We start from the raw sequence: 16,937 nt of genomic DNA, 5'->3' as shown, positions 1-16,937 counted from the left end.
GATTTTTTTTCAGGTATTTCAATTTTAAATTAGTTTACTGTAAAGTTCACGCATTGTCGCTTAGTCACGTTTGCCTATCAAGCGTCGAATAAGTTGTAATTAAACAAGTCTTTTTCTACAATTTTGCTTTATTAAACTTACCGATATCGATGTATTTGAGTACAAATTGCACGTCGGGCCCGAGAGCTGAAGCTACTTCTAGTGGTAGCTCTGTCTCTTGCAGAACATGAACTGGAAAATATGAAATAAACTAAATTAAAATAAAATTTATTAAAACTTTAATTAGCGATTCTGTTGTTGTCAGTATTCGATATTTGAAAGGGTGTTTAATATTAAATTATTACTATTATAAACTAACAATCAAAACAAAAGCTTTTTGAAAATACATAATTGGAAACTAAAATCGATTTCTGTCAAAGATGTTGTTTTGCAACAATTGCCCGAAGCCTACTAACTTAAAGACAGCTTCTCGAGTTTTTTTTTATAGCTTATATGGGTGGACAAACTCACAGCCTACCTGGTGTTAAGTGGTTACTGGAGCCCATAGACATCCATAACGTAAATGCGCCACCCTCCTCGAGATATAAGTTCTAAGTTCTCAAGTATAGTTACAACGGCTGGCCCACCCTTCAAACCGAAATGCATTACTGCTTCACGGCAGAAATAGGCAGGGTGCATTTACTGTCGGATCGAAATCGCAAACTGCTGTAAAGATTCAGCGAGTTATTCAACGCCTGATGCTAAGCCTTACTTCGATGAATGCGGTGACGATGGTGTCTGCAAAGCGTCCATCAACACTGGGAGTGGATTAAGTAGATCTATCAGGACGTTTCTAGATCAGTCGAGTTAGCAACGCCCACAATTAGAGCTTTGTCAAAACGCGTCTCAAAATAGCGTTCTTCTTATTTACATACTAGCGACCCGCCCTCGCTTCGCTTCGGAAACATTAAAACACACATGAAACCAAAAAATAAAATAAAAAATAGTAGCCTATGTTCATCAGGGACAATGTCGGCTTATAATGGAAAAAGAATTTTTCAAATCGGTCCAGTAGTTTCGGAGCCTATTCGAAACAAACAAACAAACAAATCTTTCCTCTTTATAATATTAGTATAGATAAAATATATAATTCTTAACGTATAGTGCTTAAACGCGTGGGTTTGAGAAAGACCATTGTGAATTATTATATGATTGGCGTACCGCGGTGCTTTAACGGTAACCCTATATAAGCCAAATTCTAAAATTTGGAAGCTTATATGGGTGCGGGCCGCATACGCAAACACCACACCGGCATAAGTCATGAAAGTGTCTCATCGCAATGGAAGTTTTAACTCGCAATAAGTAAGAAATCTGCCGTGAAGCAGTAATGCGTTTCGGTTTGAAGGGTGGGGCAGCCGTTGTAACTATACTTGAGACCTTAGAACTTGTATCTCAAGGTGGGTGGCGCATTTACGTTGTGGATGTCTATGGGCTCCAGTAACCACTTAACACCAGGTGGGCTGTGAGCTCGTCCACCCATCTAAGCAATAAAAAATAAATAAAAAAAAGAACAATTTTATTAACCACCTTTAATTTTTTTCCATAAATTCGTTAAACCATAGAATACAGAGTTCTAAATAGCGAAATTTATCTAAGAATTATTGGTTCGGCTTAGTCGCACTGGTTAAAAGACAAGATATAATAAATTTATCTTTGGCCCTATTCACAACAAAACCTTGTGTTCGTTTTCATGTCTAAAGCAGACGTCTACAATGCCTAACAGTATTATCATATCTATTATATTTAAGGTAAGACGATACGATCTGGTTTCTTAAAATAATCTCAAAGGAAATCTTTGTACATTTTAGAATATAAAGATTTTTTAATTTGCCCTTCTTGTCCTTACACGGGATATTTTGAAATTCTATCAAATAAATATACTTTTTTACTATAAAACTGTTCTGTATTTTTCTAAAGCGTTTTAATTGCTCAAAGGTTTATTTTTCTACCTATACTGATAGCTTTGAGAGGCTATTTCAGCTTGGCCCTAACGTGTAGGTGAGCTCACGGGCAAACCCGAAGTGTTGCTAACACTAGCCCTAGCAAGAGCAGTGCTTCGCAGAATCTACCACCGGATCGGAAACGCGACCCACTGAGCAGATCCGGCGAGAAACTCAGTGGGCTGTGTCTATGGGTTAATTTACTTGTCTATCCCTTCGTCGCAAGCGACGCGTTCAGCGAGTACAGTGACCTGTGCTTGAGGTACCTAAAAGCACCGCTAATGGATCGGGAGGATCCGTAATTATGTCCTTAGGGCGACGTCGACTGTTTACCATTCGGTCCACAGGATCAGGTATGTAGCTGAAAGGTTAATGTTGCTTTCTAATTTCGTACTGGTGGTAGGACCTCTTGGGAGTCTGCACGGGTAGGTACTACCACCCTGCCTATTTCTGCCGTGAAGCAGTAATGCGTTTCGGTTTGAAGGGTGGGGCAGCCGTTGTAATTAATACTTGAGACCTAAGAACTTATATCTCAAGGTGGGTGGCGCATTTACACTGTAGATGTCTATGGGCTCCAGTAACCACTTAACACCAGGTGGACTGCGAGCTAGTCCGCACATCTAAGCAATAAAAAAAAATCGCACGTGTGTCTAAAACTCTGACATCGACCTAATTCATCTGCCTATATATAAAAATTATGATGATATATAAATATAAAAATAGCTGACAAAAGCTAAAACTGTACGTACGTCGACAAGCACCATCTCGCTGTTAGACGTACGTTTTCTAAACAAACATTATTCGTTATTAATTTTGATAGTAAGAACTTTTTACGGTTTCGGCTGTTTAAGTTAAAAATAACGTTTTGATGGTATCATTCAAATCAGAAATCATACAAATTCCTTATTGAAATATGTACTAGCTGTAACTTTAATATTTTAGATGAAAAAAAGAAAAGGGGCAGTAATTTACAGCTCCACGTCTACACACATTACAGTTTCGGACGATAAAAAATATGAACTAAACTATCATTAACAAACTGAGTCGTATAAAATATTCAATGAGTAAATAAATAAATCATAAGCGGAACCTAATCTGGCTCCTATATATATACTTATATATATTGATCAATCAATTTCTTACATTATTTATTTAATTGAGTAACACGGTGGGTGCAGTAGTGCTGGGCCGAGGGTCGTGGGTTCGATTCCCCGTATTAAGCAAACTTTTGTGTTATAAATATACTTCTTTCAAATACACCAAAATAATTCCAACAAGAGATCGCATGCTTGTTTATTTATTTATTTACTAGCTGACCCGGCAGACTTCGTATTGCCTCAATCGATAAATAAAAGACCTAAACTTTTGTATAAAATAAACTTAAAACAAACAAAAGGAAGCCGTCCGACCGGGGACACATCAAAGGAAAAACAAAATTGTTATTTTTATTTAATTCCGACCATTTTCATATTTATTTACCATTTAGACCTTCTCTGGGCTTCCGCAAATCATTCAAGACCAAAATTAACCAAATCGGTCCAGCCGTTCTCGAGTTTTAGTGAGACTAACGAACAGCAATTAATTTTTATACTTAGTCTGGCCATAAATACTGTTACAATTAAAAATAAACAAAATATTACTTTTGAATTTGGAATCTGTCATTTTTATATGATTGCTCATTGAGTTTTCTCATTTTGGCGCCAATACATTGTACAATATTTTGCGATATTAAAATGGAGTGGGGTGATAAAGAGAACCGAATCGCTGTGATTGCATTACACAAAGTAGGATGGAGCCAAATGCAATTTTTAAAACTCTCCATACGCTTGGTATTAGTAAAATGTTTGTGTACCGGGCTATTAATAGGTGCAATGAGACCTCCTCTGTTTGTGACAGAAAAAGATCTGGCCGTCCACGTAGTATTCGTACGAAAAAGGTGGTCAAAGCAGTAAGGGAAAGAATTCGAAAAAATCCTGTCCGAAAGCAAAAGATTTTATCTCGGGAGATGAAGATAGCACCTAGAACCATGTCGCGTATTTTAAAAGATGACTTAGGACTTGCAGCCTATAAGAGACGTACTGGTCATTTCTTAACTGATAATTTAAAAGAGAATAGGGTGGTAAAATCGAAACAACTACTGAAGCGGTACGCAAAGGGAGGTCATAGAAAAATTTTGTTTACGGATGAGATTTTTTTTACAATTGAGCAACATTTCAACAAACAAAATGACCGTATTTGTGCTCAAAGCTCTAAGGAAGTTTCCCAATTAGTCGACAGAGTGCAACGTGGGCACTATCCGACTTCAGTGATGGTTTGGTGGGATATTAACTATGAAGCAGTGACTGAGCCATACTTTTGTGAAAAAGGTATCAAAACATCGGCACAAATCTATCAGGATACCATTCTTGAGAAGGTAGTGAAGCCCCTTAACAACACCATGTTCAATAATCAAGAATGGTCCTTCCAGCAAGACTCGGCGCCAGGTCATAAAGCTCGGTCTACGCAGTCTTGGTTGGAAACGAACGTTTCGAACTTCATCAGAGCTGAAGACTGGCGTCGTCTAGTCCCGATCTTAATCCCCTGGATTATGATTTATAGTCAGTTTTAGAGAGTACGGCTTGCTCTAAACGCCATGATAATTTGGAGTCCCTAAAACAATCCGTACGATTGGCAGTGAAAAATTTTCCCATGGAAACAGTGCGTGCTTCTATTGATAACTGGCCTCAACGTTTAAAGGGCTGTAGTGCAGCCAATGGAGACCACTTCGAATAAGCTTTTTATACTTTAAATTGTATTATATTTATGTATTAAACCAACACACTGTAAAAGTAATAAATGTTATTTGCAGTAGTTTTTATTTTATTTTTAATTGTAACAGTATTTATGGCCAAACTAAGTATGTATAGATAACCTACACGTAGTGCGTACCCATATGTTAAACTTATGATTAATAATATATTTCTTTAATGTAATTTAAAGATAACAGGGGTAATAGTTATCAAAAATAATTCGGAGCCTTATCACTTCATTATTAATTTTACGTCGGTTCCGAGAATGATGTCCTATTTTATGGTCTAGTTTCATAACTTCATCATAGGCTTAGTTTGATGATAACAATAATAATAAACTGGCCACTTCTAATGAAAACAATTGAATTTTTATCGCCTCGTCAGGTATTATTTTTAAAACTATAGCTTATAAGTTGAAAAATTTTTTTTTTTTTTTATTGCTTAGATGGGTGAACGAGCTCACAGCCTACCTGGTGTTAAATTTACTTATCATCGCAAACGCTAAATACTCCATCCTCGCCAGATATCACCACAGCGGCGTCTACATCGTCATTACAACCCTGGCTACCGGAGCCCATAGACATTTATAACGGCTTGAGATGTAAGTTCTAAGGTCTCAGTATAGTTACAACGGCTGCTCCACTCTTCAAGCTGAAACGCATTACTGCTTCACGGCAGGAATAGGCGGGGTGGAGGTACCTACCCGTGCGGACTCACAGGAAGTCCTACCACCAGTAGTTACACAAATTATAATTTTGCTGGTTTGAATTTTATTATACGATGTTATTCCTTCACCGTGAAAGTCGATCGTGAACATTTTATTAAGTAGGTATTTCATTAGAAAAATTGGTACCGCCTGCGGGATTCGAAGACCGTTGCATCGCTAGATATGAATGCACCGGACGTCTTATCCTTTAGGCCACGAAGACTTCAATGTATGTGTTGAAACCCATCGTTCTTCGTTCATACGATTGTTGTGACTTCTGGATTATAATTTTGAATCAATTCGTAAACACACATGTTATTATAGTATCAAAAACAATTCCGAAATTTGCGAAATTTCGCAACATACATCATGGATATTCTTTTTCTTTGTCTTCCATTTTCCCTCTATTTAGGGTCGGCGTGACATATTATCCTCTTTTTCTATTCAGGCCTATCATATTTCATGCATATCTTCTTTGACACAGTCCATCTAAGTGTTTTGGACTCCCGTTGAGATCCTGGTCTTCCTCATCCTCCTCCTTGCGTCGATAATCCTCAATAATTTCCTACCTAATCATTGGTAGTCTAAGGGGCTATTCCAACTTCACGAGGACCGGTAGATGAGCTCACGGGTTCAACCTGAGACAATTGCAGAGTAGCGCTGAATCTACTACCGGATCGGAATCGTGACCCATGAGAAAATCCAGCGAGAACCTCAGCGGGTTAATCCTCAATGCTAAGGGTCGCGGCCTCCTCTAATAACTTTCTCCTGGATTATCCTGCGCCACTCCTGCCTATCCTGGACATCCTTATAACCAAGTTAAAATACTTACTATACTCGGTTGACAGCGGATTGATATGGCAGTAATGATGTTTATGAGGAACACCGAGCACTGTACCACCAGTTCGACCATCCCTAAGGTGATAACAAATATTTTCATTCCTTCTCTATCCATTCCATTTCATCACTCGATTAGGAATGGTACTATCGAGGTCGGCAATTCTACGCTTACAAATTGAAGACCGTCTCCCGCGAACTATTTGGTGAAGTGTCAACGCCTACGCAAATTGTATAAGCAAACAAATCGAGCTGTGAAATTCTTTTCAGGGACATTTTTATTTTTTAATATTTATACGAAATGACATCAGGAAATTACATATGAATAAAAAAAATATTTTTCCAAATAATCAATCAAGTATTGTTGTTATTATAGGTATTTATAGATATTTATCAAGTTTCATGTAATGTCTTCTTGAACATATTTTAGAATAAGCCTGTTTTATTTAATTTGTTTCGCGTAAATTGGTGAGCAAACTCACGGCCTACTGAGTACAACATTTTTACCGAATCCCATAGATATTACAACGTGAATATCACTTTTCATCTTTAAATATGAGGGCAAGAACCACAATAATGTTGTTTAATGGCTGTCCTACCCTTAAAACCCGGACGCATAATAATTTCACACAGCTTAGAGCAGATAAGGGAAGTATTCTGGTATAGTACTACTCAGAGAACGCTGCTTCCCCTTCATAGTCTGCGTTCCGGTGACCACTTAAGACCAGATGCACTCATCGCTTATTTGATGATGCACAAAAATAACACTCGCACAAAGTTCTGAACACTAAATTAAATGAAATAATATATCTTAAAGAATTTGTAACCTACTTTTCAGATTAATTGTTTTTTAACGACCATGAATATCTATGTATTAATTATCAAATACTAGCTGACCTGGCAGACTTCGTAGTGCCTCAATCGATAAATAAAAGACCTAAACTTTTGTATAAAATAAACTTAAAACAAACAAAAGGAATCCGTCCGACGCGACAGGGGACACGTCAAAGGAAAAACAAAATTGTTATTTTTATTTAATTCCGAGCGTTTTTATATTTATCTACATTTTAAACCTTCTCTGGACTTCCACGAATAATTCAAGACCAAAATTAGCCAATCGGTCCAGCCGCTCTCGAGTTTTAGCGAGACTTACGAACAGCAATTCATTTATATAATATAGAGATAGATTTCGGCGAGGCAGGCTCGATTTAGTTATAGACAACTCTCTTGTCGCATTATAAGGTTTTAATTTACATTTTTCAGTTTTTTTTATGCATAATAGCTCAACAGCTCCACATTCTAGTAAATAAATTAAAAATAGCTTAAGACTTCTAATTCTATTTCATTTCACGCAGCGACCACCCGTAGGGAGTAAACTGTGATAAAAACAAAATAGGCTTTGGTATTTAAGTTAGTCCATCAAGTACTGTTAGGGAAAACTAAATGACACTACTAACGGCAAAATGTTTTTTGTCGGGATCTCATCACCGGTACTAACTACTTCGATTCTCAGAACTCTGTACTTAACAGGATTTCTACGTGGCTTAAGTTCTAACGATGTGGGAAAAATACGTTACGGCTCCATAGCAAATGTGTTAGATTAAATTGGAAAAAAAACCCGTGACATATTACACATTAGATATAAACAGATTTTCACTCAAAGGAACAAAAAAGAACAAAAAAATTGAGGTCACGAAAACAAAATTAGTTGCTCGGTTGCAAAGGTTGAAGTCGTCGTGGCCTAAAGGATAACACGTCCGGTGGATACGTGTTGAGAGATGCACCGGTGTTCGAATCTCAGGCGGGTACCAATTTTTTTAATGAAATACGTACTAAACAAATGTTCATGATTGAGTTCCACGGTGAAGGAATAGCATCGTGTAAAAAAAATAAAAAAACCCGCAAAATGATAACTTGCGTAATTACTGGTGGTAGGACCTGTTGTGAATCCGCGCGGGTAGGTACCACCACCCTGCCTATTTCTGCCGTGAAGCAGTAATGCGTTTCGGTTTGAAGGGTGTAGCAGCCGTTGTAACTATACTGAGACCTTAGAACTTATATCTCAAAGTGAGTGGCGCATTTACGTTGTAGATGTCTATGGGTTCCAGTAACCACTTAACATTAGGTGGGCTGTGAGCTCGTTCTAAGCAATAAAAAAAAAACATGCCGAATTTGACCAAAGTCTTGACTACATTGACTGTTTTCTTTAACTATCGCCCGTTTAACAGAGCAAAATCGACGCAAAAAGGCCAAATTTATAGAAAGCAAATTCTTGGATCTTGTACTACGATAACGCACTTTTGCACAATGCAATCATTGTGGATTAACAATGAAACATAATATTGAGCAACCACGTTTTTCACCAGGCATGACTCCAATAGTTTTCTTTCCTTTTTTCTAAATTCCAATTATCACTTCGTGGCATTCGTTTTCATTTTTTAGAAGAAATAAAGGAGAATTCGCGATGACAACTAAAGTTATTCCGGAAAAGGCGTATCAATTTTTTTTTATAATTGGATTATTCGTTGCTAGATATATGTGTATCGTTTCTAAAAGAGCATAATACATTATATAAAGGGTGTTTCAGAATGTTTTTCGTTGACGAATTGACTACTCGTTACTGCCATATGATGCCATATGATACGAACCTTTTTGGCTACAGAAATGCAAAACCAGTATGGCTACAACCGCAACACCTTTTTCCAGCAAGATGGAGCCACATCTCATGTTACAAATGACTCATTAGCTGCTCTTCAAGATTTATTCCCTAGAAGAGTGATAAGTCGCCGAGGAGACATCAACTGGCCACCGAGGAGCCCTGATTTAACGCTTGCTGATTTTTTAGGTATTATTGATATTTTCCCGGTACTTTCTTGAAAGAATTTTAAGTGCACTATGAACTCACCTCCATGTAAAGGATGCACGCTAAAGAGAATGCATGGTTCATCGCCAGGATCTCTGCAACAGTCGAGCACATCACGACATGTAGTCTGCGGTGTGACCGGCACGGGAGTCGGCGTCCATTCTGTGCCGCTCTCGCACCACACCCGCACTATCATCTGTTAATATTAGTATTTTTTTGTCATTACTTAAGTTTATTGTTATATTATATTTCTAAATAAACTTTTAGTTAGAGTTTCCCTATGAGCGGTAGGTACAGCATCCAAACTTATTCTATACTAGCTTTTATACTAGCCTGCGACTCCGTCCGCGTGGAATAGTTACTTTCGCATAACGCTAAATTTTAACCCCACTTCATTTCGTAGAAAGAAAATATTTTTGAATTATAGATGCTAAGGAGCTGTTTAAACCCCGATTTTGAAACATTCTTTATTCATGCTCTTATCTTAGCGTGATGTTATAGCCTTCCTCAATAAATGGGCTGAACTGAAATAACACTGAAAGAATTTCAAATCGAACCAGTAGTTCCTGAGATTAGCGCGTTCAAACAAACAAACTCTTCAGCTTTATAATATTAACTAGCGACCCGCCCTCGCTTCGCTTTGGAAACATTAAAACACACATGAAACCAAAAAAGAAAATAAAAATAAAAATTAAAAAAAGTAGCCTATGTTCATCAGGGACAATGTCGGCTTCTAATGGAAAAAGAATTTTTCAAATCGGTCCAGTAGTTTCGGATCCTATTCGAAACAAACAAACAAACAAATCTTTCCTCTTTATAATATTAAGTATAGATTAGTATAGATATACACATATTTATTTTTCCTACCGGTTTGTAACTCCCTAGTCTTGTAGAGGTAGAACATTTTATAAGCCCGTGTGGGAGGCTACCCAACTTTTTTATTGCCGTTGTAGGCAGACGAGCATACGGCTCACCTGATGGTGAGTGGTTACCGTCGCCCATGGACTTCCAAGCCACCGTTAAAGAATCCGGTTGGAAAGAAAGCCGTTGCAATATTACAATTACTTCAATCTTATTTCTCAAAGTACGTAGCAATATTCACGTTGTAGTCTATAGCCAATATATCTGCTTAATATCAGATAGACTGAAAAATCATTGTCCATTTAAGCTTATTAAAAAGTTTTATAATACTTTTATACAACAAGCGGCTTTAAAAACAATTTAGCTTCTCGCAAGTGATTTGGTTGTAAAATTCAACGTAAGGCCTTCAAACAATTTCGTACTTCGAAGAAAACTGTTGCAAGAAAAATCTTGTCTTAAAGTGTGAAATTTTATATTTCTGAAGGTAAGTTGGTGGAACAAGCAATCTACGAGAAACTACGAATACGGGTGTTGGACACTAACAAGTTGTGAACTAGGGGTGCACGTGCGACAGCGCCGCACTTAGATAGCCACAGTGAAATTGCCTACCCGGTAGGTACATTAACGTTCACACAGTAGTTTGTGGATATCACATACTAAAAGTTAATTCAACTTTAATTACACTCTACGAATGAGGCGTCCATTAGCTGCTTTTACTATTTTACCTATCCATTGATTTTAGCACTATCAAATTTGAACCAACTTTCTCGATTCCTACAATTAATTCTTATGTTTTCTTGTATACAAATATTAGTAGTAATCTGCCTAGTTTAATAAAATCATGTAGTATAGTTTGAAGCACAGGATTAATGGTTAAAATTCAACGTTATGTTTAGAGTTGGGTTTTGCGATATCTATGCTGTGAATTCAGTTGTGTGCTGTGAGTTCCAATAACCGTTTAACAACGAATGAAGTATGAGCTAGATTTTCTTTAAAAAATTTTTTCTACCTATGCCGATAGCCTTTATAGGCCATTTCAGCTTCACCCTAATGTGTGTAGGTGAGCTCACGGGGCTCAAACCGGAGTGTTGCTAACACTGACCCTAGCAAGAGCAGTCCTTCGCAGAATCTACCACCGGATCGGAAACGCGACCCACTGAGAAGAGTTTTCTTTGAAAAAAATCGCATAACATTTTAAGTTAAAAACACTTTTACGGCGAACGAAGTAGCAACAAAATTGCATATTGGTATTTCACAATTCACCTACAAAGAAAGACCTCTAAAATTTTTACGAGAGATATAATTCCCTTTTGCTTCATAGTGCATTCCAAATGATATAATATAGGTATCTATAAATAGCAAGAATTAAAACACTAAATTGAATATTCCATTGAAACTTCAATATTATTTTAAAGTTCCGTAATGGACATTCACAGTGATTTTAGCTCGCATATCGCTATTATAATATTAGGTCCTTCCATATGAAATTAGCGTTTTGTCGTAATGACCACTTTATTCCGAAATATCTCCTCTTTAATTAAGAATCCAAATTCAAATTTATCAATTCATTTAGCTGGTACGATTGAGTTTTGAAAACAGTTTTCATTTGTTTTTTCCTTATTATTTTTTTAGCGTCGGTTATTACCGCACAACGGAAAACATGTAATATCGGCATATTTACGAGTACGAGTTCTACTGTGGCACCAGTGCTGCAGAAACAGCTCGAAGGATTAATGATGTGTACGGCGCTGGTGTCGCAAAAGAAAGCACGGTACGTTTTTGCTTTGAACGTTTTCGTTCTGGAAATTTCGACCTTCAGAACCATCTTCGTGGACGGCTGGAGACCAAAGTGGAAAATGAAGAATTAAAGGCTATTGTGGAGGCGCATCCATCACAAAGCACTTTAGAGATATCTGTAGACTTCGGGATAAGTTATAAAACTGTATTAATCCACTAGAAGCAAATCGGGAAAGCAAAAAAAAGCTTGAACGCTGGGTACCTCATGAATTGAGCGAATCGAACTTGCAAACCCGCGTCGGCTGCTGTGTTACTTTGCTCAACCGACACAATAATGAAGGGATTTTAAATCGAATCATTACTTGTGATGAAAAGTGGATACTGTACGATAATGGAAGCGCTCGTCGCAATGGCTGAACCCAAGAGACCCAGCCAAATCCTGCCCTAAACGAAAATTGACTCAGAAAAAGTTACTTATAAGTGTTTGGTGGACTAGCGTCGGTGTCGTTCACTACAGCTTTCTAAAAGCAACTGCAAACTATGAAGGAAGAACTAGCTGCTAAACAACCGAGATAGGTCAATCGTTTAAGCCACTGCTGCTTTACAACAACGCAAGACCACACACTGCACAACAAAAAACGACCAAGTTAGATGAGCTACAATTGGAATGTCTGCGACATCCACCCTACAATTCCCTGGACCTTGCTCCAACAGATTACCTTTTTTTCCAAAATTTGGACAACTCCTTAGAAGGAAAAAAATTCAACTCCGATGCGGCAGTCTAAGCTGCCTTCAAATAGTTTATTGATTCTAGCCCCCATGGTTTTTTAGTAAAAGGATCAATGAACTACCTATGAGATGGCAAAAGTGCATAGATAACAACGGTGCATACTTTGATTAGTTAAATATATTTTACAAAAAAAAAGGACTTTATATTCCTCCCGTACAAATGCCAATTTCATATGTAAGAACCTAATATATGTGCATATAGACATACTTGATAAATGTGTGTGAAATTAAATGTTGCATTTACTTACCGGAATCATGGTGCAGGAACATGTGTGATAGCACCTTGTTTTACTAATTTTCCTGAAACAATAAAATAGCATTTCAATTTGAACACATACCATATTAATAATTAACACAGTAAAGATTCATTGATTACAATACTACATAAAATTTAGTCAATTAATAGTTTGGGGAGCATTGAAACTATCGATATGATTCAGCGCGGAAACCAATAAATCTTAGCGGAAGAAAGTTTAAACAGTTCTGGTAGGTTTCTGAAAGTTGGTAATACCCGCTTAATACTAAACAGCCAAACTTAAAAAATAAGGAGGTTCTTGATTCATGATTCGATTGTTATTTCTTATGTGTGTGTTTTTTTTTTTTCTAGGTGAACCGATTTTATTGATTTATTTTTGGCGCGCTTTTATTACCTTGATATGTATCTATGTAACATAATCTTTGGACATGATTTTCACCCCCTACAAAACGTCGCGTTGATTTGAAACTTGACAAACTTATCAGAGACCGATAGAAACAGAATAATTTGATTGACAATAAACTAATTGAGCATCACGACATGTCGATGTTCCTACCAATTACGAAATTCCCTTAATCGATATAAAAACATTCGTCATTCGAATATATTTTTTATTTATAAATATTTGAGAATTCTTCGTCTCAAATTGAAAGAACCATTGTTCTTAGTTCCCAATTCCGGGCCGAAGGAGGCGTGGGTCGGCCACCTATTGTCTGTCCTCGACCTAGCCCCTGAATAATAACCGCATTAAAGTCTTAACTCGTTTATTATACGCTAATCCGACGTTGTGGGCCGCACGTTCATATCTTAGTGATATAGAATCTCAAATTAATTACTCATTTCATTCCAATTAAAACGAATTTAATGTACTTTAAAAGATTCATGATCGATTTAAAACATTACGATTTAATATCAGCACTTGATCGTTTGACAGTACTTCCGAATACTTTTACATTTAAGGCGAATATTTGATAGTGCAGCATATTATGGTAAACTCCAAAAAAAATCATGTAAAACGCCTTATAGTTTTTTGTGGAAAAATACACAAACGTCAAGAAAGACTGACTTTCTTATTAGTGTAATTTAGTTGCGAAATTCGCATTTCAAATACCAACACAACAACTGTAATATAGAACATATATAGGTACAATGTATCAAATACACGTGAGATTAAATCATAATCGTATTTTTACTCATTATTACCAATTTTTTCCCCAGCTAATCGTTGGTGGCCGAAGACGCTATTCCAACTACGCCCGGTTTGGTAAATAAGCTCACGGGCTCAACCTGAGAGAATTGTTAGCCGTGCTAGGGCTAAAGCAGTGCTTCGCTGGATCTACCACTTGATCGGAATTGCGATCCATAGAAGATCCGGCGAGAAGCTGAGTAGGTAGTGTATATGAACTTGCACACTTAAGGGAATATGAGTTTTGCTTGGAAATGCTAATACACCGATAGCGGATCCGGAGGATCCGACAAGACATGTTTCGACAGTCGCCAGGGTCAGCTATGTAGTTAGAGGCAACCACGATAAGAGGGTTCCCGTGATACGCCGCTTTTTCAATGTAGCGTTCTTACGCTTTCTTTAGATACTTACTTATCGGTTCTAAATTCCCACTGCCTATGATGCCAGTATAACACATATGCATGGTTACAATATAAGCATCTCAATGGCCATGTGTGTTTTATGTGCGACTGTGATTATAGCAAGATCTTTCAAGTACTAATAATTATTAGCCTTCTATTAAAAGAACAAAGTTTATTGTAATTGACATGAATGAAAGATGATTTAAATCACTTGCACTTCTGTCATAAAGTATAGTAATTAAAACATTACAGAATCAAGGACAAGTTAGTATCATAATTTAGATATAAGTCTCTTGAAATCGTTAGTGAAGCACGACTTCGCTCCGCTTTGCCTATCGCTAGGAGTATGAGGTTTATCCATTACTAGAAATTACTCGCGCGCCACCGATCGTACGTTATTGGTATTATGAAAAAAGCCTTCCTAAAGTACCAACAAGTGTACTATATTTCAAGAACCAACATGTAAGCAAAAATTTCATATCATTCTATCTGAACTTTTGACACCGTGCGAACAATGAGCCGGCTAGAATTATTGTATGGCTTTTCGCTATTTCTGGCTTATTTATATGTATGAAAAATAAAAAAAATAAGATTTATGTATCAAGTGTGAAAATGTTATAATTATTAATATTTAAAGTACAGAACACGAATCGAGATATAGAACGTGTGGGAGTGAGTGACACAAAACGTGTTATTAAGATTTCACCTCTGCAGACATGTCGGCACAATATTGAAGTGAAATATACTGGTATTAATGTGTGTGGGCGTGTCGACAATCGTTAACCGCGATGGGCATGTAAACGACTTTTATTATCTTTAAGTGAAAATAAAAAAAATGGAAAAATCAGTGAAACTTTGTGTTTTCTGATCGCTTTTAAATATTTTTTGTTTAGGCTAATAAATTTTACCAAATGATCGATGCTTTTTTAAAATAAATATGTATGAAACATACGAGCACATGTTTATGATATCTATTGTATGGACAATACTAAAGAGGAGTCAGGAAAATTTAATTCGTTCATTGAAACATCACATTAAATATAAATGTTAGGTGCTCTAAAAAATGTGCAAGAATGTAGAGAAACTTCACTCTCCACTTAATAGAAGGCAAAAAATTTTTTCAGACAAATCAATATACACCAAAACGGGTATTTACTATACGCTGAAAAAAGTTAATATTTTTAAGTAGGATTTATTTTAAAAGCGCTTGTAGAATAAAGGAAAACCTAAATTATGTATTAAATATGACTTTAATTTCAATCACATACGAATTTATTTAAAACAAATAATTTATTGTTTAAATTACCACAATAAATGAATAAGAAAAAAGTTATATGGTGTCGTGGGACACCGGATAGGAACGAAGTTCCTTATTATAAAAATATTAATTTTAAGTTCTATTCGAGGTATAAAGAAAATAATTATTCGGGTATAAATTTTTTATTGTGATGTTTTATTGATAAATATAACCGCGATTCAGGAATTGTTGAATTTAGGTGCACCGACATCTGTTGTCTAACAAACTAAATAGAAAAAATCTTACGTTACGGACATTTTTTCCCGGTTAGGGTACCCATCCGCATCGTCCCATAAGGAACTTCGTTCCAAAAATGTGAAAAAATACACATTCATCTAACGTCGGTAAATGAACGTGCGTTCCGCTTCATGAATTACACTGATTCAGGGCACATCAAGAAATCTATTTCCGTAGTCCGATAGTTCGGGGACACTTTATTAGTGCCGATGCCTACGGGAATGACAAAATCACTGGCACGGAAGGGACAAATTGGTGGTCGCTAGGCTTCTGGGATGCTTATGGGACCGTTCGATAGTGGGCTCCCTTAATTTGGACATCCCACGCATCGTCAGCGTAAAATATTTGGTAGCGAACGGGCGCGGTAAAACGATTTGCATACAATGAAATAAAACGGGCACAATCGAGGGTGGGTCGTCGAGTGGAAAGCTTAGCCGTCTTACTAACATTTCGGAAGTACCGTTTCGGCGACATCCGATGTTTTATTGCGGATATTTGGGTCGTGTTACTTTGAATTGACTGCGAGTCTATTGATGTGGAATATTGGATCGTTCGGTTTAAAAGTACAGTAATCACGTTCGCTTAAGCTCGATAGAAGTGTGTATTATACTATGAGATGATCGTTTAAATAAATGAACGAAAGCTTATATATAGTCTTCAATGGCTTATCTAATATATGTTTTTATATTAATTTAGACTGTGTATATATCTTCAGAAAACTCACGATTACAGTATAAAGGAAGATAGTGAGCCGGACAGTTATTCTAAAAGTAGTTAACTTTAAATAATCAGATCACGATTAATTCTATATAATAAAAAATACGTAACACAAAAACTTTGTACTTCTTTTTACGAAAATTGCACGGGCGGGGAAGTATGAATTTTCCCACACTTATAAAGAACTAGCGATCCGTCCTCGCTTCGCTTCGGAAACTGTAATTTATTATTGATTTCTCCACTATTGAATGGATGTTATTATACATATAAACCTTCCTCTTC

The 16,937-nt window shown here is 36.7% G+C and overlaps 1 protein-coding gene across 1 annotated transcript in view; it reads right to left on the bottom strand.

Moving 5' to 3' along the window:
* LOC149500979 (apoptosis-stimulating of p53 protein 1-like) overlaps window positions 1–16,937 on the bottom strand; it is a 156,253-nt gene that overhangs the window by 93,015 nt on the left and 46,301 nt on the right. Inside the window, exons 2-4 of the mRNA XM_089734641.1 lie at window positions 12,810–12,861; window positions 9,217–9,370; window positions 142–231 (exon numbers count right to left, since the gene is read on the bottom strand). Of these exons, the coding sequence (XP_089590767.1) occupies window positions 142–231; window positions 9,217–9,370; window positions 12,810–12,818 (253 nt within the window). The 5' untranslated portion in view covers window positions 12,819–12,861. The remainder of the gene's footprint in view (window positions 1–141; window positions 232–9,216; window positions 9,371–12,809; window positions 12,862–16,937) is intronic.

This window comes from Bombyx mandarina, chromosome 18 (assembly GCF_030267445.1).
Source record: "Bombyx mandarina strain Sakado chromosome 18, ASM3026744v2".
NCBI classification, from domain to species: domain Eukaryota; kingdom Metazoa; phylum Arthropoda; class Insecta; order Lepidoptera; family Bombycidae; genus Bombyx; species Bombyx mandarina.
The sequence above is the reverse complement of the archived record's forward strand: the minus strand, read 5'-3'. Positions and strand labels throughout refer to the sequence as shown.